The sequence below is a fragment of the Myodes glareolus genome, chromosome 10 (genome assembly GCF_982192425.1).
Source record: "Myodes glareolus chromosome 10, mMyoGla1.1, whole genome shotgun sequence".
In the NCBI taxonomy this organism is placed as follows: domain Eukaryota; kingdom Metazoa; phylum Chordata; class Mammalia; order Rodentia; family Cricetidae; genus Myodes; species Myodes glareolus.
In genome coordinates, this window is record NC_142035.1 from 76,366,482 (window position 1) to 76,392,911 (window position 26,430).

The 26,430-nt window shown below is 45.5% G+C and overlaps 1 protein-coding gene across 5 annotated transcripts in view; it reads right to left on the bottom strand.

Moving 5' to 3' along the window:
- The window catches only part of Slc1a2 (solute carrier family 1 member 2), a 130,436-nt gene that overhangs the window by 31,553 nt on the left and 72,453 nt on the right, over nucleotides 1–26,430 (bottom strand). For all 5 annotated transcript variants that reach the window (XM_085696671.2, XM_048443620.3, XM_085696672.2 and 2 more), the window contains exons 2-7: nucleotides 23,111–23,250; nucleotides 21,419–21,571; nucleotides 19,115–19,365; nucleotides 15,162–15,327; nucleotides 10,763–10,889; nucleotides 4,455–4,688 (exon numbers count right to left, since the gene is read on the bottom strand). In XM_085696671.2, the coding sequence (XP_085552797.2) occupies nucleotides 4,455–4,688; nucleotides 10,763–10,889; nucleotides 15,162–15,327; nucleotides 19,115–19,365; nucleotides 21,419–21,571; nucleotides 23,111–23,240 (1,061 nt within the window). In that variant the 5' untranslated portion in view covers nucleotides 23,241–23,250. The remainder of the gene's footprint in view (nucleotides 1–4,454; nucleotides 4,689–10,762; nucleotides 10,890–15,161; nucleotides 15,328–19,114; nucleotides 19,366–21,418; nucleotides 21,572–23,110; nucleotides 23,251–26,430) is intronic.

Sequence of the window (26,430 nt, forward strand, 5' to 3'; positions counted from 1 at the left end):
CAAAGGCCTCAGTTTCTCAGTGGGAGAGAAGGTCAGCTTAGGGACGTGCTGGTTCCAGGACCTACTCTGGACCAATAAATCTGAAAACTATAAAATAAGAGACACTGAAGTCCACACCTCAAGCTGATCCAGGAGTCATCTTAGCAGTCAAAACAGACCAGGGCTCTGCTGTGCTTCCTGCTGGTCTTGGGGTAGGAGAAGTCAGTTAACTGGGCCACGGGGTGTATGTGTCTCCTTTACAAAAGCTTATAAGCCCAAGGAAAAAGTGAGCCTTTGTTCTCATTTGCATGCAGGAAATACCATGTTCCTGGCCTGCTGCCTCAGCTACTGGAATTAGAAGCTGGTGTCCTTGTATTCCTCTCCCCATCTCCCCATTTCCTGGGACTGTTTCAAAGGTTTCCTAGATACCGTAACTGATCTAAAATGGCTACTCCGTCATTTTTAGTGTCTGGGATTCTGGACAGAGAGCCTGGGACAATGGTTTGCGAAGCATGAAAACAGTTCCTATGCTTCTGCTAGGAACTGTTTCTATTAATGTTTTCTATTTATATCCTCCAAATCCACATAACCCCAACTAATCCAAACTAGGACTTGAGATCTTCAGTGACTTCCTGTGCTAACAGACTGGCACTCCAGCATCGATTGTTCTCTGGCTCCCATCGGAGAGGTCCTAGGATGTTGCTAATAGTAATGTCTAATACTTGAGATTCTTCCCATGATTAACGGCATTCACTGAAGCCAGAGAACTTCTCTGATATCAGCCTCTGTGTCCATCAAGAAGCGGCAGTCAGCCACCCTCAGTGTTGCTATGGTTCTTGTGGTGGCCCTGTTTGGGGCGGTTTGGAACCTTTGGGAAGGAAGGCTTAGGTGGATGTCGACCAGCTGGGTGGATCTTGAGGCTTTTAGCCTTGGCTCTGCTTCTGGCCCCACTTCTGCTTTCTGATTGACACAAGGAGAAGGCATCATCATGAGCTCCTGCTGTTGTGAACAGCCCTCCTCCAACTTCCACCTCTTCTGCCACACAGTGAACTGTGTCTCCTTAAACCTTGAGCCAGCATAAACCTTTCTTCCTCATGTTGTTTCTGCCAGTGTTTCATTACAGAGATGTGAAAAGTAACTAGCCAGAGTCTGCCTTCAATAGAGCAAGGCAGAGCAGTATTTAATGGGCTGTTTAATGGATATTTTCCCCCTTGTGCCCATTATGGAAAGACACCATGACTCAATTCTTGGAATGTACATCTTGCCTGTTGCCTTTTAAGAAAGGGAAACTCCACATCCAGGCAAAAGCCATGTTTTAAGTGAAGATGAAAGCCATATTTTTCTCCCTATAATACAGAGTAGAGGAGGGGAATGGGTCTAACATTTGAGGGTTTCTTTAGATAACTCAAGCATTTGAGTTTGATTTAAATGCCAGAATATACCATCCATATCTCTTTAGGATTTGTCTTGCCTCTGAAAGTTACTAGGATAATGGCCTGACTATTCAAAAGAATAATAATAATAATTTTTAAAACAATTTAATGACAAAATTCACAAGAGCACTAGAAAAATGTGAAGCATTATGCTATAATTCATATAGAAAAAAACATTTTAGCAAAATTGAATTTCTAAATAAAAAAAGAGTATTTACAGTTTTGGATGTATACATATAAAAAACTTCCAGTATCAAACATCATTATTTATTTTCAAGACAAATGTCTAGTGGGGAGGCTCCTTAGCTGTCATGTGTGATGTAAGAGTTAATAATCTGCATGCATAAAGCGAGTCTGAAAGCCATCCAGGAAAGGATGAATATCCACAAAGGAAAACAACAAGCTGGCTCACACATGACTCAAGAGGCGAGGAATGGGGAGGAAAAGGCAATAGGAAATAAAAAGATGTTTTCCCTCATCTGTAATCAAATCCATGCAAATTTGCTGAGTAGCTTTCCTATCAATAAGACTGGAATGCATCAAAGCAACACAGAAGCGGACTATCCAGCTCTGAGTGGGTGGGGAAAGACTCTCTCTCAAACGCAGTCGGAGGGTACATTAAATTCTGGACCTTCTTCAGTGTGGACTGGTGATGCATCCCTAAACTACCAGTGTGCACTCTTTGACTCAGCAAGGCCAGGTCTAGACTATGTCCTGAGGGGACCATCAGGGAGCCTGACAGAGGTGTCTGCCGAAGCCCTGTTTAATGGGTGTGCTTTAGACCTCTGCACACGGAGTGCACTAGAGAACGGTGTTTTGTTAGTATTTCATGTTATTTTACATGCTTGAGTGCTTTGTCCACATGCATGTATGTGCATGCCTGGTACCTAGGGAAGACAAAAAAGCGTGAGTTGGATCCCTTGGTGGCTGTGAGCTGCCATTTGGGTGCTGCGAACCAAACCCAGATCCGCCAAAGCAAAAAAGATGCAGACTATCCAGCTCTGAATGGGTGGGTGGGGAGAGACTCTCTCAAACATAATCGGTTTGAGCAGCAAGAACTTTTAACTGGTAGGTCATCTCTCCAGCCTTTTATATCCTGTATACTATAATAAAGTTCACATATTAGCAAAGATCTATTATATTAATAGATAAGATTTTCATGATCTCTTGGCCCATGGAAAAGAATAGAAGTTTCTAGGGCAGCATATATACATAGTAAAACAAACAAACAAACAAAAAAACAAGGTGATTGCATACTGTTATTATCTGGAGACCTACTTTGTCTGGTGAGGCTCAGTGCCTTCCTCAAAATTTTATTCTCTGTCTGAACTTTGTCACTAAGGAGATATACCATATTTATGATCAAATAACAAAAATAAAGGTAAATAAGGTTGGTTTCTATTTGGGGGTAAATGGTTGCTTTTTCTCTGAAGAGAAGTGTTTCCATGGATACAGACATTTATCTACAGAGAATTTAAAGCATAAGGAAGTAAAAGGGAAGTTTTGAAGTGTTTCCCTTCATCTAGGGAAACAGGATGCTGAGTCTGGTCCCCAGTACTGTTCACATTTTAGCCTTTTCTGAAAGCTCACATTCTGTTCTTCTTGAATTCCCGCTGGCTTGCAATATGCAAATATAGTTTGGCTTCCCATGGGGCTCTTGGGTCACTTGAGGCGACTTTGACTGCCTGATCCTCCAGCCATGCTATGCCACTGAGTGGGGACCTCACTAGCAGGACACAGGCTCAGCAGCTGGCCCTGGTGGCCATCTCCTGCAGATTTTGGCATTTGCTAGACTCTCAGTTGTGATCTTGGGCTCAGCTTTATGATGCAAAGACAGATATCAGAAGTAAAACATCTATTTCAGTCTGGAGACTTTTTCAATCTTTGAAATTCTACAATTCTATATTTTTAAATTAGTTTTTGTTGTGTTTTTTTGCTAACTGGTACAAAACTATATTCAAAAACTTACTTTTTGTTGCCCAAATTTGAGGTCCCTATTGATTTCCTAGGCACTAGAAATAGATACTGGAGCAGGAGCTGACTTTCTATCGAGGTCACATCATTTAAGCTGGATCTGAGTAGGGAAAGTGAGGGTTGAATTGTCCAGTAAGAGGTTTATGCTAAAGTCGGCCAGGCAGTGGTGGCCCATGCCTTTAAATCCAGCACTCGGGAGGCAGAGACAGGCAGATCTTTGTGAGTTTGAGGCCAGCCTGGTCTACAAGAGCTAGTTCCAGGACAGGCTCCAAAGCTACAGAGAAACCCTGTCTCGAAAAACAAAACAAAACAAAACAAAAAAAAGAGGTTTATGCTAAAGTCAAAAAATTAGCTGGTTTCTGCTTGTTAGAAAGTGACTGCACACACACCCTCACCAACCCCCCCCCCCTACATACACAGAGCTCTCCGTAGTGCCTGGTGCCCTCAGAGGCCAGCACAGAGAGTTTTAAGCAGTTGTGTGCTGTTTGATGTGGGTGCTGAGAACCCAGGGCCTCTGCACAACTGTGGAGCTGTCTCACCAGCATCAGAAGGACCAACTCTCACAGGGTAAATGGTGATTTTTTTTTATTATTATTCCTTTCTAACAAACCAACCTCATATTAATTTTGGGTGGTTGCACGGTGTGAACTGCCTAATGTGCTACCGGAAGCACTAATGTAGCATAGCCTTTAATCTTATTCAGAGGTCATAGCATGATGTCGTTCACTTAACACACCACCTGTAATTTGGAAAATGTTATTATTTTTTTTAAAAAACAGCTCTTGAGGTTTTCATCCATAGTTTTTCAAATCAAGTTGATTCTCCCACATTTTGCACACCATCCAACCTCCCAAACTTAATATGAGGTTCTCTTTCTAGTGCGGATGCAGACCAGCCACAAGGCTAACCAGCACAAGCCCAAAGTTCAAGGTGTTTACCTTCTAGAAAATATATTCATATGACAAGGAAGGGGTTCTCACTGAATTTAGGGACGAGCTGGGGAGACAGGAAGTGGCCAATAGAACAAAAGAACCAACATGGAGAAAGGTGGTTTCTCCCGCCCTCTACCTGGAAGCTGTTCCCAGGGCCGTGATCCAGGCTTGGAAAATACCAGCAAAAAAGGAGAACGGGTTTTTTCTGGTCACTACAAAGTAAATCAAGGGGAGGAAAATGCCCCCGTGGATGATGAGGCCCACGATCACTGTGATCATGTACATCCCCAGTTGCCTAGCAACCACTTCTAAGTCCTTGATGGCGATGATCTTCCCACAGATCAGGCAGGCAATACCCAGCGGGGAGTACCTGAAAAACACAAAAGGAAACAATAGCGGTGAAGAGGTCGTTAAGCTAGCGATTCAGGACCTAAATCCCACCTGGGAGCTGCACCTGCTGAAAACCCTCCCTCTTTTTATTTTTTTGTTTGTTTGTTTTTCTGCACACACACACACACACACACACACACACACACACACACACACACACACACTGCTTTGCTGAGAATGAGCACAAGATTCAGTACTTTGAACTGACCGGCTTAACTGTTTTATGGACTGTGTGACGCATGTTCTGACAATTTAAGCGCCAAGGCAAACTTTATTGCTACGGTGAGCTTCAGGATAAAGGAGGCATGCCTTGCGCCTTTTAGCTTATCTTTCTGCAAACACTAAGTTGAAGGCTGAGAGAGATGAAATGTGCCTCTGGAAACTTGTTTCTTCAATGCCTTCCTAGAATTTGGGGACTAACTTGTGGAACTTTCTGGAAATGTACAAACTGGGATTTGTAAATGTCCATCTTTTTTTTTAAAAAAAAAATTGGATGTTAGAAAATATGTTTAAAATAATGGAGTAACCAGGAAAAAGGGAAGGAAAAAGAGAGATGCCAAAATAAAAGCCCCTGAACCAAGGAGTGCATTTAGAGAAACGTAGTTTGGTGACTTTTAAGCCTGAAAGCCTTTCTCCCCATATAATAGCAATAATGCTGGCACTGTTCGTTGTGTTTCAGTCACTATAGCAGGGCCTGCACACTCAGAACCTCACTTAACCTGACCACAACCCTAAAAGCTGCCCTTCAGTATTACCACTTAGAAATTAAGGAAACAGTCCTTTGGAAAAAACAATCACTAGTCCAAGCCCACAAAGCCAGGAGGAGAACCATTCCCGCGTACAAAAGTCCAGACCGTGGGGTTTTTCTGACCAAGCCAAACAGCTTCCCTTTAGTGCACCGTCCCAGTTCCTTGTAGCTAAGCGTACAATTGCCATATACCAATTTATGCCATATTGACATTTGTATGCTGTCGTTATCTTATAGAGGGGCTTAGAAACTGTTCTGTTCCTCTTCGTGGGAAAACTCACTCACCTTGACTTGGTTTTTGCTATTCTTTATTATAATTAATTATAATAAAAATCAGCATTAGTATTATTTAATAGAGGCATTGCTGGACGTGAAGTTCACACTCTCATAGTGTCCGATGAAATAAGATATTTGTAGGAAGATTTATAACTCATTAACAATTAAATTTAAATCTTTAATTGTTAACTTTTGAGAATAACTAAGAAGAAAATAAAATCCCCAGATAGGGATTCCAATGGGGAAGGCAGAGGTGAGACTCTCTCTCTCTCCTTCCTTCCTTCCTTCCTTCCTTCCTTCCTTCCTTCCTTCCTTCCTTCCTCCCTCCCTCTCTCCCTCCCTCTCTCCCTCCCTCCCTCTCTCCCCTCCTCCTTCCCTCCCTTCTTCCCTCCCTCCCTCCACCTCTCCTTTCCTCCTTTCCTTCCCACAATCAGGCCTGGCTCCATTCCTTTCCTAAGTTTAAGAAAGGCTGTGGAGAGCAGATGCAAGTCCTTAAATACAGAAAACATGGACTTAGTCAAACCTTTCACCCACTAAAGAACTTCATTTGGGGACATATTCTCATTTTTCCACCGTGGGCATCAGGGTTAGGGGGCTGACTCCACCATCACCAAGTAGCTGTGAAGCTCACCCACACATGTGCATCTATGTACACACTGCCGAATTCCCTCCCCCATCCTTCTCAGTTTGATTCCTGACTCTTGGAAACTTTCACAACAGCTTCTGATAGCACAAACTTGGGCAACAAGGCCTCTCCTGGGCCTTGCCTTTTCATCCAAGTCTGAGCTAATGAGGCTTTCTAAAACCTCTCACAGGCTGCCCAAGGGCAGATGGTCTTCTGAGCAAGCCTTGTTCAGAAAGAGCCAGGTTATGTCTGACAGCAACGGAGTAGAGGGTTAGTGTAGCTCTGCTCTTCCGGGTGGAACTTCCAGCCTGATCCTCACTGGCTCTCCCCTGGGGTGCAGGCTGGTCATGGCTGGGCACAGCTTCCCTAGACGTTAATAGGAGTGTGAAACAAGCATTCCGTCATGTCATTTAACCCTCCTGTTTCTTTCCATTTGATATTCTTCTGGTGTGCCCATTGTCACAACATCTCATAAATCAGCAATGGAGCCCCAGGGGTCAGCACTTTGTCGCTGAGACTGTAAATAACTGGAGAGAACCCCGAAGGGTTTATCTTCATGAACCAAGAGGTCAGTTCTTTTCCAAACACCAGTCACCCTTTCAAGCTGTCCAGAGAAGCAAAGATATGAACTGTCTGGGATGCTAGTCAGTTTTCTCTCACCCCGCTCCTCTCCCCAGGTCAAGTAATCTGCAGAATGGAGGAAACACGCTTTGAAGGCACTTCGCCACGGAAGATCAGCTGCAAAATTCCCCAGGGGCAGTACGTTTGAGCCATGGGCAGATGGGCTAGAGAGAGGCAAGGCAGGAGCACCCAGCAGGTGGAGTTTGGGCAGAGGGGGTAAACACCAGCTCCCATTCTAGATAGAGAATACTAACCAAATACCACAAGGTGAAGCGTAAGGGTTTGAGAATACAGAAGACAGAATATGGAGTAGCCCTTGCTACTCCAAACACTTGCCCGCCCCTAATTGGATGAATATTAATGGGGGTGTAAACGAGCCTTTGCCCTTGGACTTAGGCCGTTACTTCCCTATGCCTGACTTGAGCTGTATTCCTGGGCCTCCGCTATTAATGAATGAGCTCACTGTAGATGAGAGTCCATGGGAAAGAAAGGGGGAAATGCCCAAAGTCCAACGCTACCACTCAAAAAACGCCTGAGCTGAAGCGATGAAGACCGTAATTAAGTGCAAATAGAGGCTTCAGGCTCCACCCAACAGTTCTGAAGCCAGTGACACCCAGTAATTACTGGGTCCGCTTCCAACTCAAGACACAGTCATTAGGACAGAAGTAGGGAATGATTCCATGTAACCCACAGGTGGGTTGTTTTCTCAGCTCTGTGTTCTGTTTACAAGGGCACTGTGCCCCCCAAGCTTCCTGGCACAAATCAATGAAATCCAAGCCATGAGTGGTCCCCGGAGCCCCAGAGGCTCTGACTCCTGTCTGCCTCACCCCCTTCATTCACCATCACTTCCCTCATTCACCATTTTAGCCATTCTCACTCCAGTGGCTCCACAGCTTGGTTCTGATGCTCAAATGTCTTCCCCTCCAGGCTCCCTCTCCTCAGAGTTCACCTCTCAATTCACTGTGCTGTCTGTCAGGTCTGGACCGTGTCTTCTTCCCACACATCCTGGTCACTCAGGCCTACTTCCTTCACTCTTGACCCTGCACCCTGCTTTTGCTGTCCATGTCCCTAACTGAATTCGTGTTTGTTTCCTTTAGTCTGGTTCCCTTCCCGCCTTTCACTAGAATCTGAGGCCCACGGAGGCCGGAATCCTCTGTGGTATTCACTGTTACACCACACCACACCATCATCAATTTAGAAAGGATTGAGTGAAAGAACAAATGACAAATGGACTGAAAACAATTCTTTGCTTTACCAAACTTTAGATCCCTCCCTCATTAGGCTCTATTTGTCTCCTTCCTTTAAAACACTGTTTCCACAGAGACCCCCACCAACTCATTTAGGAAGCATCCCATCCTCAGCGTGGGGCGCTCCATCTCTGACCAGGCTCCTCATGGTCCACCATCCCCTATGTGGTATCTGGCTAACCTGGCCTGACTTCAACATGAATCCTGCTAGGCCCTTAGCAGAATCCCCCTGACTCGATTATAAATTCTCAGCTTCACAGTACAGTTGGGTCTGAGCCTAGCCGCTCTCCATCACTGTGAAAGTACATTGCTGCGGTCTCTATCCCCTTTGGGGCAGCCCTGCAGAAAGCTACCCTCCCTGGCTCTTTAACGGTATGGACAGTGGAGGACCAGCGGTCAAGCGGTAGAAATAAAGAAAGGGCAGACCCCTCTTTCTCTAGTAGAGGAAGACTGAGAAGTTTTGCTTCCTGTTTAAGTTTTTCAGGGTTTGGGGAAAAAATTTTAAAAATTTAAAAAATTTAATTTAAACTTAATTTTCAAAAAGTTAAGTTGTAGAGCATTCAGTAAAACCAGGGGGTTTTCAGACTTCTTAAGGACTTACTACACAGAGAGATGCAGGAGATAAGGTTAGATTGATGGTGATAATGGTCACCACAGAATAACCGCAGGCCTATTCGCAGAAAGGCTGTGATCCTTTGGGGACAGAACAGTTTCAATGACTGGGGTCACCATTTTACCTAATTCTCGAAGCAACTTCGTGACATGGATTTTACAATTATTTTCATTTACTAATCAGAATATTAGAATTTAAATGGGTCTAACGTGCTTAAGGCCGCATGGCTTGTCGCCAGAAGCTCTTAGATTTCATCTACTTCGGACACGGGAAGACACTGAGTTAGAGACAGCTGGGTAGCACAGCTTTGCAACCTTTGTGCTTAGTGTTGGCATCTGGGAAACGGGCTACTGAAAGCATCTATTTTGTTAGGTACTACTAGGATGAAAAAGGGTGAATGTGGAAAGTTAACAGATTAATACCAAGCATATTGAAAACTACCAGAAAGTCTAGCTATAATTTAGTGACGATAATTTTTTAATAAATTAGTTAATTAATAATATAATAATTGAAGTTGAACACAAGACAAGATAAAAGTCATTCTGGCTTACATTTTAATGATCATAATTTTTAAGCCAGATATGGAGGTGCATGCCAATACTCAGAGGGCGGATCAAGTAATAATCTTCCTTGGCTATACAGCAAGTTTAGCTGGTTAATACTAATAATACAAATTATATTATCTTCACAATGAGTTTTACACAAAATAAATACATAAAAATTTAGCATCACCTGAGGAGCTGAAGAGCCAGCACCACTACCAAAGGGAACTCCATATTTTATCACCATCCCCTAACCCCTTCTCATTTTAAAAGTTCAATGAGGTGAACACGGCAGAACTAATATTTTGTTATCTTATTGAGCTGAAACCTCAAAGCCTCCAGTTGGCCTCCCATTCCTCAAGTTTTAATGAGACTCAACCACAGACACATCACTACATTTGACTGTGGGGAGATAATGTGAATTTCTCTTAATTCTCAGGTTACGGAATGTTATTATCCTACTGATTTTGCGTTCCGTCACTTAGTTTTATTTTCTTAGCCATTTTGATGAACTGAATATATTGCCTCCCCCTTTTTAAACGTTTAAATCCTAATACTGGACACGTAGAAGTGGACCTTTCAGAGGTGATTGGACGGCAATTCCAATGAATGAGTAAGACTGGGGTCTACTGATGTTCTGTCCCCCAGATTCCTGTGTGTTGAGTCATAACCTCAGAACGGTGGTTTAGGAGACAGGTCACCTGGAGGTGAGCCCTCCTCAGTGAGATTAGTGTTTAATAGAAGAGCCGTGGTGAAGCCCATTCATTTCTCTCACCATGTGACGGCACACATAAAGAATCAACTACAAGGACCAGCCCCTCACCAGATACCAAGTTTGCCAATGACTGATTATGTACTTGCCAGTCCTCCGATCTGTGGTTTTAAAAAATCCTTTGTTTGTAATTTCACCTAGCCAGTGGTATGCGGCTCCAGCAGCAGAAGCAGACTAGAGCCATGCTCTCTAGGGAAGAGACCTGGGATGCTCCCTCTATCTCCCCTGGGCTGTTTCTTTCCCAATTAAGATGAATGTGTTCGGAGCTGATCACACAGACAGACACCTTGATCAGACTTCCAGTTTTCTGAGCTGGGAGAAATATCTGGGGTGCACAAGTACCTTAGTGTTAGCATGTCGTTACAGCAGCCAGAGCTGGGATGAACATGGCAAACAATAAAGCCCGTTCTCAAAGGAAAAACACATCAGATTTGGCCCAGTGACCACCACTGTGGAACAAAAGGGAAGCAAGAGGGAGTGGAGGAGAATTTCCACCTTCTCGGTATCATGCTGGTCCACACCCACTCTTTTCATCCTGGGAGGACGCCACTGTCCTCTGCGGACCAGGCTCTGCCCGGCACCATCAAAATGTCAGACCAAGCAGACTTACCACATGATCATGATCACTAACTTCATCACGATCTCATTGAGGATGTTGAAGAACTCCACCATCAGTTTGGCCTGCTCGCCCATCTTCCCCATGGCAATGCCGAAAGCAATGAAGAACCCTATCAGACCTGTGGACAAACGACAGATGAGTCAGGACAAACGTCAAAGTCTGTGCTTTCTTTCTCTTGCACTTCAGCATGAATGAAAGGGAGTCAATTCTGCCTACCAGTCACTGCTGAACAAATTAGGAATTAGAAGGAAAAAGCATTATATTTCACACTGAAAGCCACCCCACCCCTGCATCATGTAACTGTAGCTTTTCTTGAGATTTTTCACATGGGCAGACCAAACTCTAAGCAGTTCAAGTGTGAATTCTGTGAAGAAAATGAATTCATTTTCATTCCAAAATGAAAGGTGCCATCTTCTCTTCCTCCTCACTTAACAAATCCTGTGGGAACAGCTCCCATCATCACCCAGACCAACCGAGAGCAGCCTGTTGGGACTCGGGGATTGCCATGCAAACTCTGGAGCCACTGTTGGAACAGCAGAGACCAAACAGTCCATAAAGTTCTTGTTGAAGAAACGTGGAGACCATTTTGGTGTTGTTCTGAGATAACTCATGGGAGGACACTTCACCCTGGGACTACCCTCCAGCTACACAGCAAGGCAGAAGGAAGATAGATAAAACAGGGGACAAGAAACCCAAACTTGTGGGGAAACCCCAACTAATTGCCCTTTTAAAATTCAACTTGCCACGCTTTCCTTTCTCAATCTGTTTTAGGATGATAAAGCCAGAATGTAGGGCTGATTGTCAGATCTTGCCAATACCTACCCTCTCGGCCATCTTCTCTTTTTACTTGACAGCCTAGTTCAATCACACATCAGCCTCCAGGGTCAATCCTAACCCGAGGCAGGATGGATCTGAGGAACTCGCTCCCTGCTGCTCTCTCTTGATAGAAGCCTCATTTCACCACATCCTGAAGCAAATTCAACACACAATCCCAGGCCTTTTGCGTCTTCACCTGTCTAAGGACCTGGTAACCTGCCCTTGTTCTTTAGATCCTCAAAGGCCAAGCCTGGAGTCTATTTCCAGAGATTCACTCCCACCCCCCACTGCACCCCCAGTATCTCACCTCACACACTGGAGACTGAGCCCACTATGTGGCTATCAGTAGACTCAGTACTACTTGGGGACTGTCCAGTTGCTCGGCTGCAATCAACATGTGCCCCTGGACCCGTGACCCATCCCTATTCTTGGTGACGTAGCTCTGACTGCATGCATGGAGTGCAAATCACAGTTATTCTCCCAGCGACAGAACGTTGCTTGTTCATTTGGCTTATTCTCTGATTCTGGGGTACTGGCCATCTCCTAGTTCCTCTCTTTCCATCCTCTTCTTGACCCTGCCATGCCTCAGTTTAGCAGGGCCTAATTTCAAGTCTTTCCTGAATTTTGGTTTATGTTGGATCAATCACAGCATTATAATTAAATTCTCCTAGACATAAACTCCTTCTTTCTGAACCTCTGGCTTTACCTTCCCCCCCCCCCCCTCATCCCCCAATGCCACCCTTCTTCTCTACACCAAACCTTCATCAGCCTCGTTAACTATACTTGCTAGGATCCCATCTCTCTTTAGTGAAAATAATGCAGCCCTTGTATTCAGATGGCTAACATTTGAAATTTAATATCTTCCCTTCTTAGCTGTTGACCAGAGGGAATGATTAGTGACTTCACAATTGAGTTATTGACCCAGGGAATACGAGGCTCAACGAAGACTGAATGCAGGATAGAATGAGCTAATTTTGCAATAATATGGAAAACTGGGTCCCAGTTCTTCCTCCACCCATGCAGGGCAGCTTGCTGGGTATGATGACAAAGAGGCCATCTGTGGAAACTCAGGCTGAGAAGGCCAATTATTACTGAGTTAATACTGTTGATAATGTAATATGCAAAGTCTTAAAGTCCCAAAGAAAAAGAATGAAGACACTCTTCAGAGACAGCAGACACTTTAGTATCTATGACTTTATAGAAAACAAAACAAAACAAAACAAAAGGTTTTTAAAGGAGCAGTTGACGCTGGTTTAAGCAACTGGAGTTAAGTTAGGGATTCAGAATAGTTTTGGGAGTTCATCTATTTAGCTGATTTTTGAGACTAGTATTGATTTGTAACTCAAGTTGGTCTTTGACTAATCATCCTACTGTCTCAGTCTTCTAAATGCTGGAATAACAGGTGTGCTATACCACACATTGTAGCTCTTAGGAGAAAAACTCGTCCTTGAAGAAGTGGAAGACAGAGCCTGGGTTTTATCTTCATGTATTGCAAGGCTCAGTCCTTGGGACTTTCCAAAAATCAAAGAGCAGAAATACAGAAAAACAAAACAAAAAACAGAGTCACTGACTCTGCCCTTGCAAGGCCACGGAAAGAACCTTATTTCAGTTGTGACTGGCAAATGGGAAGTTTCTCAACAATCTAACTTCCCTTGGCTTCACAGTGCCTTGCTGTGCACTTGGATGGAATGCCGCCATCCAGCCTGCCATTTCCCCGGGTAAACATTGCCTAATTGAAATTGCTCACTGGAACAGGGGTGTTTCATGTGAACAAAGCCCTCTTAGACTTGGTCGTTGGGGTTGAGTGAGTTGCCAGTGTTTTGAAACTCCCAGGCACAGCCAAAGGTCACGTGACTTTCTAGAATTCATCAAGACTCTGGAAAAGACAAGGGCTAAATGATTCACTCCAAAATATCAGCCTGTTAGACCTTCAACCTTCTGGAGAGGAGGGCTTCCTTTGTCAAGGAGGTGGTATTGAAAGTTACGACCCACCAGAAGGAGCGCAAAGAGCTGAGAAGGCCCCGAGAAGCAATGTGGATCTCTTTCCAGTGGGGAGAGAGGTTGCTGGCATACCTGCAAAGCCTCCACCTCACAGGGCCTCCCACACTTCCTCCTCCTCCCTCCCTGGCCTCTCCCTGATTCACCTGTGCTTGCTGATCGCTGGTTGCCTGGTAACCCACTTAGTGTATCTCCTCCCTCACTCTCACCTATCCAACCTGCTTTCTTCCAGGTCAAACACACAAACATCACTTCAGCCCAGCAGTCACAGAACTGCCTGCTGCTCTGCCACCCACTCTCTACACGGATGTCCATGGCAAAGGACCACCAAGCACAGAAAAATCAGTCAAGCAGAACTCCCAATCATGTTCCGAATTCCAGATACATATGAACGTTTTTTTTTCTTTGTTTTAGAATAGCCCAGGTACTTGGGACATGCTTACACTAAATTACTGTTATTGCCCTAAAATTTAAGTTTACCTGATAACAGTCCAAGGAGATAAGGGCACTGATCTCTGAGATGACAAAGGGACAGGATCTCCGTGCTCACCCATCTAAACAGTTCTCGCCTGAGTCCCTAGAAACCTTGTTTGCAAGATCTTGCTTACAAATTCCTATCTCTCCATCTTCTGGATAAATGTCCCATTTTCCTGACATCATAGTATTGGTGAGTGGTGGAATCTGAGGTGTGTGGGCCCAGCCTGGAGCCCTACGGTGGTTGAGTGGGTAGTAGAACTGGGCACAATTGGAGCCGATCCCATGAGGGAAGCCTCACCCCCGCACTTGGTGAGATGTTTTCTGGTTGAGCTCTTCCTCGGTTCTTCATCTACTTTTCATAATGACCGGAGCGTGTCTGAACAGAACTTGGGGCATGTGCTGGTGTGCTCATTTCACAGCTACAACGGCCGGTCTGCGAAACCCATGTTCATGCCATTATCAACTTTCCTGCAGAGGCTCAAGAGGAACAACTTGCCTAGGAGGTAGCAAGCTAAACCCTAAACCCCACATTTGTCCAGCTGAAGAGAACCTTTGGATGGTGGGGAGAAGGCACCAAGCTTGAGGAGGGAGGTTCCTGAGGTCCTAGAAAGTTAAACACAATGCTCTACAGTGCCCCTTTGTTCCCCAATCTAATGCTGGCCAATACTGGTAACTTTGCTTTTTTTTTTCATAGATAGGAAGCTGGGATGGGGCAACCACCAAGGTGTTATTGCATAGCAACATCTAAAAAAAAATTCTTAATAAACCAAAGATAAGGATATCTTATTTCATAAACTGGTTGGTGCCATAAGGGGAGTTGACAGCACCAGACAGAGTCAAGGAACGCGCCTGACAAGTGTCAGCCCCTTCCTCTGTTCCCATTCCTCATCTCCGACTGCCATGTCCCTTTGGGGTCTCCCTTCTGCCCATCCTTCTGTCCATCTTCCTTCACCACTCAGCTCAGTCTCAATGATTCTCATTTGCTTCCCCAGACAGAGCCTCCTGCGCCACCTAGAGGTCATCAGAGTTACTGCGTCCTCTGAGAAGAAAGCTTGGGAAAAAGCTGAGGGAAGAAGGCAACAACAACCAGTTTACCTACCCAAGACATTCATCCCGTCTTTGAACTCCAGGCCCTTCTTTATAATGATCTTAGTTTCTTCGGGGGCCTCGGTCATGGTTTCATTCAACATGGAGATGACCGCCTTGGTTGTATTGGCCTCCTCGGCCTGAGGTGTCACCAGGACTTTCTTTGTCACAGTCTGAATCTAATGGAGCAGGGAGGAAAAAGCATACAAGTGAGGTGTGGTCTAAAAGGTCCAACAACGACCCAGCCAACCACATATCTTAGGGTTCCCAGTATGCTAACTACAACTACGAAATGCCAGAATGAGGCTAATAGAAGTGGGAAACAATTTATGTTTATGCTCAACAGAGTGTTAGCTCATTGTATATGCAGTAGGGTGCAACTGTCCTACTGACAAGGCTCTTAAATGATTTATGAAATTCGTTTGCAGTTGCTGAAGATGGGGGATAGGTGTCCCTCTTTTCCTCCCATGATAACACCTTGCTTGGGGGATGACAACATGTGTTCAACTCTGATGCTCCTCCAATCTGTGAGAGCCAGTTAGATAGTCCTTCTGCTGTACAGCGTCACCAGAAGCCTGTCCTGGGCCTTCAGTCTTTCCCAAACCAGGCTCTGTTGGAATCTGGACATCGGGGTGACAGCTGCCAATAATCCAGGGTCATGTGATTCATATGTAAGGTGGGAAAACATCCTCTTCTTTCAGGCAGTGAAGTCAGCTAACCCTTGCCCAACAATCCCCAAGTATCTCTCAGGCTATTCCTCGACATCCGTGGAAGTGGTTCTAATTTTAAAGGTGTCAGGCATCCTGCGTGCAAAGATTCACATCTTAGCCTCAAAAAATACCACTTTCGAGGGCACTAAAATAGAAACCATTCAACATCCTAGAATGTGGGTGCTGGCACACAGAGGTGACAGATGGCTGAACTTTGAAGAGATACAGAAAGGGATGCTTGGAGAAGTCAGCTGACGTTCCAGACGTCACAGTTGTCAGCAGAGCTGACACGTGAACTCAGCCGGCCTGACCACCACTGAGTTCCACCCACCTCCTGCACCCTATGCTAAGTTATGTGGACTTGATCCTTCTGTGGCTGGGTTTGACCGTTGGCCATGCAGAACTGGGATGACAAGGGCAGGAGAGAAGGATGAACAGGCTTCTATAGGAGGTGCTAGGGGTCTTCCATGTTAACCTGGCCACATGTGTACGGGGTAAGAGGACCCAAGTGGCTACACAAAGAGATGGTGACCCAAGTTCTGAGAAATAGCAGCGTGAAGAGAAAACACAGAAGTGGCCAGAAGGGACACTTCTGGATGCAGCTGCCAGGCTCTGAGCCACGAAGGTGGTGACTCATCCTGTGAGTGGTGAGGAAGCCAAAGCGAGGTTAATCTGAAGTGATTATCAAGGACTAGGTAAATCGTGACCGTCAGGATCAGGTAGGAGGCCGGGAGTTAAAGGCTTAGCATCAAGTATGTCCTATAAGTAACCCAAGGCTTGATTTTCAGTTAGTCAGTGAAGCTAGATTCAGCATGAATCATGTTTGACTCCAAAATCTGCTTTCAAACAGCACAGGAAGGGGCTTCAGTTGGAGCCGAGGAGAGAGGGACACGGACTGGCTCACTGGTCAGGTCTTCTGCCTGAGGTCTCACAGAGCCTGCTGTGGTTGGGCCATCTGAATACCTAGGACCTGAGCACAACTTCCCAGCATCCCTTACCTAAAAACTTGACGCATGCCTCCTAATTCACCTCCACACCTTCCTTCCGCCAGCCTCTCACATTCAGCTACCTGTAGCTTTTTCTGTACCCACAGCTGTTGCTCTGGGTATTTTTCAGTAGAAAACCAGTCATTCCTTGACACAATCTTCCTAAGAATAAGAATGTGAATTTGTCCTGGGTCCACTAGCAACTGCTTGAGCTGAGTTCAGCCTTCCTCCATATGACAGGAAACATGTGGAAACTTAGGTCCTCTCAGGCAGCCCTGAACAACAGGCAGGGGCCGCCTTGCTTTTACATACACAGGGACTGACTCGAGCAAGTAAGGATGACCAAAAACTGCCTGCAGTCTAGGAACTGGTCTCCTTCCTCTCCACATCTGTTTCTAATCTGGTCAGGAATTCCCCTTCACTCAAGACAGGCAATTTTAAAATACTCCCTGCCAGGCCACAGGAACCCAGAAAGGACTAGTGACACCCCTTCTCCTCACCTCTGTCAATGTTACTCTGTAAGAATGGTCGCCTCTGGTCAAGGCCCTTGGAGCCACGGTGAGGATCTATACCCACTCTCCCCTCAAGGTAGAGTACTATTCTTCCCCACACTGCCCCAACTCAAAGCGACCTTGACCCAGGCCTTAGCTGGGGGAAGCAAAGCTCAGTGAGCATAGGAAGAAGCAGGATGGTGGCAGGATGATCCTGATAAGGTCTTCTATCCCCTAGAGTTCAAATAGTACCCTTTGCCGTGGGGTAGAGATCATCACCACCCAGGAACGAGCCCAAATGTGAATGCAGCCAACACCACAGAAGCTGAACCCTATAAGAACAGAGCAATAACTCTGCATTATAGGGCTTTCTGGTCTTGTTTTCCAGGCTGAAATGAAGGTATCTGGGATGTGACCAGGCACAGGCAAGAGATCAGCTCTGTCGGATCTCTCATACATCCCCACCTGCCCTTTCTTAGCTAATTTCCCAGGATTCACAAAGTACAAAACTCACATCTCAAAATGTTCAAAATAGACTTGGCTGTCACTTGTACCTACCACTCCAAAACAAGCAGCTTTATCCTCCTAGGTGAGGCTAGCAAGCAGATGAACAGGGGACCCTCAGTATGGTTCCTTCCTCAGCCTGTAGTCACTCTACAGTCTACTTGCCTTGTCTGGAACAGTGTTCTTTAACATAGGTCCACATTGACTTAACTGTACATATTCATGGTGTATAATGGAATATTTACATACAAGAATAGACAGTGATAATGATCCAATCAAGGTGAGGAGTACAACTCTCATTTTAAATATTCATGTCTTTATCAAATGCCATTTGGAAATCAGAAAAACCCATCCCAGCCTGCTATGATGTGGGTTCAGTGGGAGTTGGCACTGCATATGGACGGCTGGAAATCTAGATTTTTTTCCTAAGCTGCCTGTCTCATAACTTCATTCTTCAGGGGTTCCCTGAGAAGGGCTGAGGGAGACATATGGGGTCCAGTTTAGTATTTTCATGAGTTAAGGGGAGTGATGTGTGTGCCCACCTAAGCTGGCCCTGAGGAAAGAAAGCAGGGCAGTGAGTGTAGCCTTGGCTGGTGGCGCCATAGCTTCACTTAACAGAATTACCTGTTTTTAAAAGAAATAAAAGCATGTGTGTGTGTGTGTGTGTGTGTGTGTGTGTGTGTGTGTGTGTGCATGTGTGCACGCCCTGGTATGGGTATGAAAGTGCATGTGGAGGTCAATAATTGATATGAGCATCTACCTTGGTCTTTCTCCCTCTTCTGCCTTGAGACAGGGTCTCCCAGTGAACCAGGAACTTTCAAATTCAGCTACCCTAAGGATCCTCCTGTCTCAGCCGCTCCAGGGCTAGGATTATAGATGCATGCTGTTTTCACAATTAAAAAGTTATCCTCGGTCCTCTGTTCATCATGAGGATGGATTACAGATTCTCATTTTGTAGGCTATGGAGTGCATAGAGCTTTGAGGTAGTGTTGAGAACCAGAGGGCAGTTCAGAGGCTTGTGAGTAAGACCGATAAGAATGTGCTCATGTGCAACTCGAAGGCGGGAACAAGAAGGGAAAAGGGAGGGGTGAGTCGCGGAGTGACAGGATGCAGAGAACCATGGTTCTGGAGCCACTTGACTCCAATGCTAGGATCCCTCCCCAGAGCACTTGGGCATGGCAGGGGTAAATAAAAATTAAGACAACTGCTCTTCAGAGTTGAAACTGTCTCTACGCTACCACGCACTAGGTGGGACACTGGACAGGGATGGGTTACCTGTTGGAAACATGCTTGCACCAGGTTCTCTGGGAAGAGATTTCTAATGAGATCCAGGAAGGCGTCCAGGCTAGACACCTCGTCATTCTTCTTCCCAGGCCCCAGCTGCTTCTTGAGTTTGGGATTACCAGGGTGGATGGCCAATACCAGGATGACTCCCAGCACAGCGGCAATGATGGTCGTGGACATGTAATATACCATGGCTCTCGTACCTAGGCGGCCGCTGGCTTTAGCATCCAGGCCTGACAACCCTGGGTTTAAAAGAAATTCAGAAAGATCAGTTCTGTTCTTTTCTACCCATGACCTCATCCCTACACATCTGCAACCCCTGGTTTTCTGTCATTCAGTTACATGTGGTCAACTAATACTCTTCCAACTAAATATGTAACCAATTCTACACTTTACAGTTCTATTTTCTAGTGATATTTTTTAGATTCTTTTTTTTTTTCCAAGACAGGGTTTCTCTGTGTAGCCATGGCTGTCCTAGAACTCACTCTGTAGGTCAGTCTGGTTTTGAACTCACAGAAATCTGCCTGCTTCTGCCTCCCAAGCTCTAGGATTAAAGACATGTGCCACCATCGCTTGGCACTTTTTGAGATTCTTGAGAGCTGGGGAGAGTTGGTGACAATTGGCTCATAGTTTACAGATAGCTATATGATGTACACACCATCAGTCAGTATCACATATATGAAAATATTGTTGAATAGTTTTCCATTTTTAAATCCAAGGTACTATATTTTCCATTTTTGTGACCTTAAGCATCTTCTCTGGAGTGATGGTCTAGCCTAGGCTAGTGTTTCACTTGTGTTACCATTGCTATTTATTGTCCTTACTTAGGAGAATCAAAAGCTGGTACATCAAGGTCGTGTTCACATGTCTTTAAAATATATTACTAGAGTCTTAAATGGAGAGTCAGCATGGCCCTCCCATCTCCCTGTGCTGAAACATGGTGGCCTCATGTGTAACCTCATGTGGCTATCGGAGAACACGTGTAAGAAGCAGCTGCCAGCAGCGTGTGTGGCATCTGTCCAGAGTGAGGTGAGAGGAAACCCCAAGTTAAGTCACACAGACCTCAGCCCAGTGGGTTTTTTCTCCAGATGCTTTCTCAGTGTGCCCACTTCCTAGTTTCAGTTCCTGCCTCTGCTGAGCAGAGAGATTGAGCCCCTTTCTGGGGATAGGCCCTTTATCACATGGGGGAGGAAGTTGGTGTGAATTTCTCTGAATCAATCTGACCCATGTATGACCCACATCTCTCTACAACCCAAAATCTAATTCTGGGCAAAGGAAGTCAGGTCTCTCCTAGCTGCCCTGTATGAGATTTGCTGAACAGGTCAGGAGAAGATTTTCTCTGGTTCTGAGAGATTCACTCAACCCAGGGTTTAATGATTGCAAACTCACTGGGTCCCTAAACACTTGAACCTGAGACCCGGTGTTTCTGGTGTGAGGCTGTGGGGCAACTGGCCCAGCATCTGCATCAGCTGAAGTTATTGAACCCTGCTTCTACAAGGGGGCTCAGCTCTCAAGGTCACCTGGCTCACCAATTCCTAGCTACAAACCAGCTTGGCACCTCTCACTCTTTTTCTCTGTTTCTCTGTAGCTTTGGAGCCTGTCCTGGAACTAGCTCTTGTAGACCAGGCGGGCCTCGAACTCACAGAGATCCACCTGTCTCTGCCTCCTGAGTGCTGGGATTAAAGGCGTGAACCATTACTGCCTGGCTGGCACCTCTCACTCTTAATTCCAAAGTAGTCACTAAGCAATGCAGCATACCCTGTTTCAATAATATTGTCTGGTGAGAAGAAAATTATCAACATGAGTTCAAACATAGGAAAAGCTCAAATCAATTAGTTCTTTTAGCGCAAAAGTTAGAAAGTATGTTTTCACATATTCAGGATATAATCTTTGAAAACCCCTCAGCTTTTATGCCTAGCATTTAATCTCTTCTCAATTCATATCTTCCCATATGCCCAAGTAAATAATAAAGGCGGTGTACTTTTTCAGTCCCTCCACCAGTTCCTGAATAAAATATATTTTTGGAAATAATAAAAATGAAACAACAAGATACCACCACTATTAATACATAGTTGTTCTTTTATAGCTTTGTCTGTTAGAAGGAAAGGCAGAGTGAATGACGGATGGTAACTTTTTCTTTTTTAGGATCAAAGATTCATATCTTAGAAACAGAAGGAAGTTCAGAAATGCAATGCCCACAACTGCTGACTCAGCCCAACAGAAGCTCTGCTTCCAGCCCAAAGCCCGGGCAGGGCTATGCTGCCCTTTGGGCAGGCACCAGGAAGGAGCGCTCACCTGTGATTAGACTGGAGATGATGAGGGGGAGGATGAGCATCTTCAGCATCCTCATGAGGATGTCCCCCGGGAAGGCTATCAACATGACCACATCAGGGTGGATGGGAGACGCCAGGCGGAGCAGCCCGCCACATACCGCCCCCAGGATGACACCTGGTGAAGAGGGGAGAATGGAAAGCTGATCTCAGGTTTTGTCCTCGTCAGGTGAACAACTCCACAGACTCCTCTCCCTGGTTTTCCTTCCCATATGTCCACCTAACGGACTATGAACACCACAACATAAAGACCCGATACATGGGGAACCGATTTTAATAACTAGCGCGATGCCTCTCGGTACAGCTTCAACTGTTCTAACACTAGGGGAGTCCAGGGAACATTTTCAGTACCCCACGGGGAGAAGTAAAGACTTGACTCCGAAATCTTTTGAGATATTGATTGCATGTAGCATCACAAATTCTCACAAGAACCAACTCCCAGCAGGCAGTGTCCTTTCTTCTCTCAGTCGGATCTGGCAACATGATCTGGCATTTGATGTGTATCTTCCTTCTTTACTGGAGGTCAGAGACAGACAGGGCTCTAATGATCTATAATCTGGGAGGAGCCAAGTTGAACGAAGATGCTGGCAGAGATGCTGTTTGCTGCACGGACTCCTACATTCCACAGAAAAAAATCTTAGACCATTGAAAATAAGCCACAAAAGCAAAAAACGAGAATCCAGGCCACAGCCCCCTTGGTGATGGGGAAAGAGTTGCCAGTCACATGGGTCAAGGAGTTAATTCTGGGGATGTACAGAGAACAGTGCAGCCAAGGCCGGATCTCTTTTCCTGGATCTACAGGTTAAAAAAAGTCATACTGTCAATCTTCTTCGAGTCCTATGATGAATGCGACTTGATTACACAGTGTGTGGGTCTTAAAATAATGTCTGTGGTTCCCTGTTTCTAAAGAACTAAGGCAATCCCCAGCTCTGATTCCAGTCCACTGGCAGCTGAGATGGCACAGGGCAAGGGTGGACAGGTGGGTGTGAGAGACGGGGAGGAGGCGGGAGGATGAACTTTAGTTGCTTCTCTGTAGCCTAAGTGAGAGCCGAGGAACAAGGAGAGAATCGAGAACAGAAACTGCGGCCGTCATTACAAGAAACTGCCATTTGCTCTGTTTTCAATACATCTTGTAGAAAACCCCAAAACGAGATCGTATTGACACCTCAGACCAAAGGATCACCCCAGAACGAGGTCTCTTCCATGCTCCCCTCGCCGGCTTTATCAGTTAATCCAAGTCGGGATGTTTCTGGCAAAGCCTGATGGGGTTTTCTGGCCCAGTGGTCCTTATCGTGAGGCAACTATTTCTCTAAATGTTGTCTTCTTCCTGTCTGCTCCGAGATCACTCAGGTTTGCAGCATTGCCGATTTCTTGGCCTTGCTCCTAACCGCTCAAAACATAGTCTTCACGAGTGTGGCGGGGAACCTGCACGTTCACACTCACGGGGAACATACACACACGTTATTGGGAATAATAGCACAGATTCCGGAGGACAGCAGATGCCTCGTCGGGATAAATTTGCCCCTGAGGCAGCAGGCTTCCTTTCCTGGCGGAAGCACTCTCTGAGAGGCTAGCTCCCCCACAAACCAGGCGAGCTTGGGAGGAAGGGATGGGGTGAACTCAGGAGAAAGGGGAGGAGAGACCGCGGGGCACCTACCAAACACCGTCAGAGAGAGCAGGAGGTTCTTCCCCAGCTTGTCGCACATGCGCAGGCCCAGGTTTCGGTGCTTAGGCTCCTCGGAGCTGAGGTGGCTGTCGTGCATGCGCACTTCCACCTGTTTGGGCATATTGTTGGCACTGCAACCGAAAGCAAGCTCATGATTAGTGACTCCCTGGGCTGAGGTAATGGGGGTCTCCTGCAGGCAAAGTAGGGGAACAAATTAGGAGTGGTGAGGGCACAACAGGATTCCAGTTGACCTGTAGACCAGATAGATACTTCTACCACCCCCGCCCCCACCACCCTGTATCCCCATCGTAAGAAAAAGAAGCCCCGTGGAAAATAGCAGGGTTTCCCAAGAGTCACTCCCGTGCGACTCCGGGATGGGAGTGTCTATTCCATTCTGTTGGGATAGACTTTAAAATCCACAGGACATTCAGCTTCAAATCCAGACATGTCAAGTTTCAAAATTTGAGCTCTTTCATTCTCTTAACGACAGGGGAAGCGGTATTTTTTTTCCAGGAAAGTTGCAAACTTGAAATACACCAAAATTAGAAAGCCCCCAAGTTCAAATTTTCCACATCCTACACGGGTGAAAGTCACACCTGCTGGTAACCCAAGCCTTCCCTCTGTCCTGGAAAAACCACTGTATATAGCTAAAAGAAAGTTCAGTCAACTGTGGTTTTAATTTTATTTTCGAGACAGGGTTCTCTATATAACAGTCCCGACTGTCCTGAAACTAGTTCTTGTAGTCCAGGCTAGCCTCGAACTCATAGAGATCAGCCTGTCTCTGCTTCCCGAGTGCTAGAATTAAAGGCATGCACCACCACCACCCAGCCTGTAGTTTTAAAACGTTTTAAATCAGAACTCTGCTAAATTGCCCATGAGTCAACGCCACTAACAGTCAAAGCAGTATGGCAGCATTTTGGCCACTATCGTCTTCAGATGAACACAAGCTAAGTGAACACAAGCTGTCTTGGGGAGTCTGCTCCACAGAACCCCTGCTGGGGAAGTGAGAACCTTGCTCCCTCACCCCACCCCCGGCTACATCACTTCCTAGGCCAGTAAGATTTTTAGAATGAAGCGTGCGCATTTCCACTTTGATAACCTGAGGACACATTTGGTAGTTTACGAACACCATCATTTGACGAGTGAAAACAAAACAGACGGAAAGACTGCAACACCCAGAAGGACACGTCACTGTAGGTGACATGACAGTGCCTTCCAAAGAAGGGTGCTACCCTTGCTATGGTACTCTCAAAGGAATGTCTGCTGGCAAAGCACAGGCCTGGCAGCGTTTGTGGTGGTAAAGGGAAGAGGTGGACATCAGGAGTCTAGTCCTTTCCAGCACCTGCTAGCTGTGTGATCTAGTGTGTGTCATTCTTTTTAACTGGAGGCCAGAGGCCAGGGCTCTAAAGATCTACAATGTGAGACAAGTCAGATTATATTATAATCCCCAGATTATAATATGGGAAGGAAGGCTCTGATACTCCTTCATGAAAATTCAGTAAAAAGGGAACTAGAAAAATGGCTCAGTAAAATATTTGCCCTGCAAGCAGGGAGACTTGAGTATGGTCTTTGGAACTCACTTTAAAAATCTGATTGTGGTGACATGCATTTATAGTGTTATTACTTGGGAGGCACAGACAAATAGATCCCTAGGTCTTGTTGGCTAGACAGTCTAGCCTATTAGTGAGCTCCAGACTGAATGTAAGGCCTTGCTTCAGAAAAGAGAGGTTGATGGATGGCACCTGGAGAATGGCCTTTCACCTCCACATGCACATATAGACATGTGCACACACATCTGCACATGCATGTACACCCATCCACCGGAACAACAATCATACGCACATAAACAAAATGTTCAGCAGAATACATGAGTGTGGTGCCTGCCCTAGGCAGTTTCTTTCTCCAGAGGGCAGGAGGAAGACACAAGACTCATCAAGCTCCTGGCAAAGATGCCAATACATGGAAGGACCTATCCAGCTGCCCCAGCATCCAACAAGATATTGAGAATTTAGCTCAGAGCTAAAACTTTGGACCTAAACACTACGGCTATTTTTTCATGACAAGTTGTTTAATGTATTTGATATCAAAATGTCTTAAAAATCAAGAATAATACTTCATAGTCTAGCAGGATACTCACATGAGAATAAGTATCCAAAACCTAAAAGGTTCCTAGTGGTCCTATATTCTATTTACTAAATTGATATTGTAGGCAACCTCTGACTTCCTGTCACATGTGGGCACTTAGAACCACTCTGACCACTCTAAAAAGAAACAGTATGGCTGTCTCCCAGTGTTCATAAGGACCAAGTGATTGGGGCCATTTTCTTCACCGCCAAGTGAAACAGACAGTCAGGGCTTCATGCAGCCAGCAGGAGAAAATGCCCAGAATGATCTCTTTAACAGAGAGACCACATTTCTAGGTGTGCATTGAGCTCTTTTTCTATTTTTAAACAATTCTCCAGACAGGACTCTAAAGTAAAATGAAGCCCAAAACTTAGAAAATGGCCAGTGAGGAACAGAGGCGGTATGAGCTCTGAGAGAGTGAGCACGCTCCCTCAGTCAGGACCTCCCTAAACTCTGGCATTCCCCCCACCCGCCCCACCCCGGGATCATCAACCCCCTTGCCTTCTACTCCAATTGTACCCTGCTGCCATCGACATTAGAATCAGACCCACTCTCTCTATTAAAATGAGTCTAACAAGTATTGAAAGCAAACATTCTGGCAAGTTCCACATGGTCTCAAGAAAGCGTTAGGCATCAAAACAGCCACGGCAAAGTGGAAACACGCAGATAGTAGGCTCACATTTGCACCCGGGCGCCTGCTGCACACATTTCTTTGCTATACAAAACTGCTGGTGCTTGCTTAATCGTCTGCTTTTTCGTCTGTGACAAAAATGTCCCGGGAGTCCTAAATCAAAACAGCCACATCAAAGGGGCAGCAGCAAGATGTCAAGGACCCACAAGTGTTTACTTAGAATGTTTCTGACATGCTTTCTTAGGATTAAGCAGATTCTACAGGCATGTGGGGAAAAAGTTTTAACATATAACTTTAATAATTTATCATCATTATTATTATTATTATTACTATAGGGGCATCACAGCACTCATATGGAAGCCAGAGGACACCAGTTGGGGGTCAGTTCTCATCTCCCACCGTGGGTACTGGGGGCTAATTTTCAGGTCACTGGGCTTGAACAGCAAGCCTTTTTACTCAGTGAGCCAGTTTGCCAACACAGAAAATAAATTTTAAAGTCAATTGGAACCTCAGTTGCAGTCAGGGACACAGGAAGCTTCCCAAACTACCTGCAAAA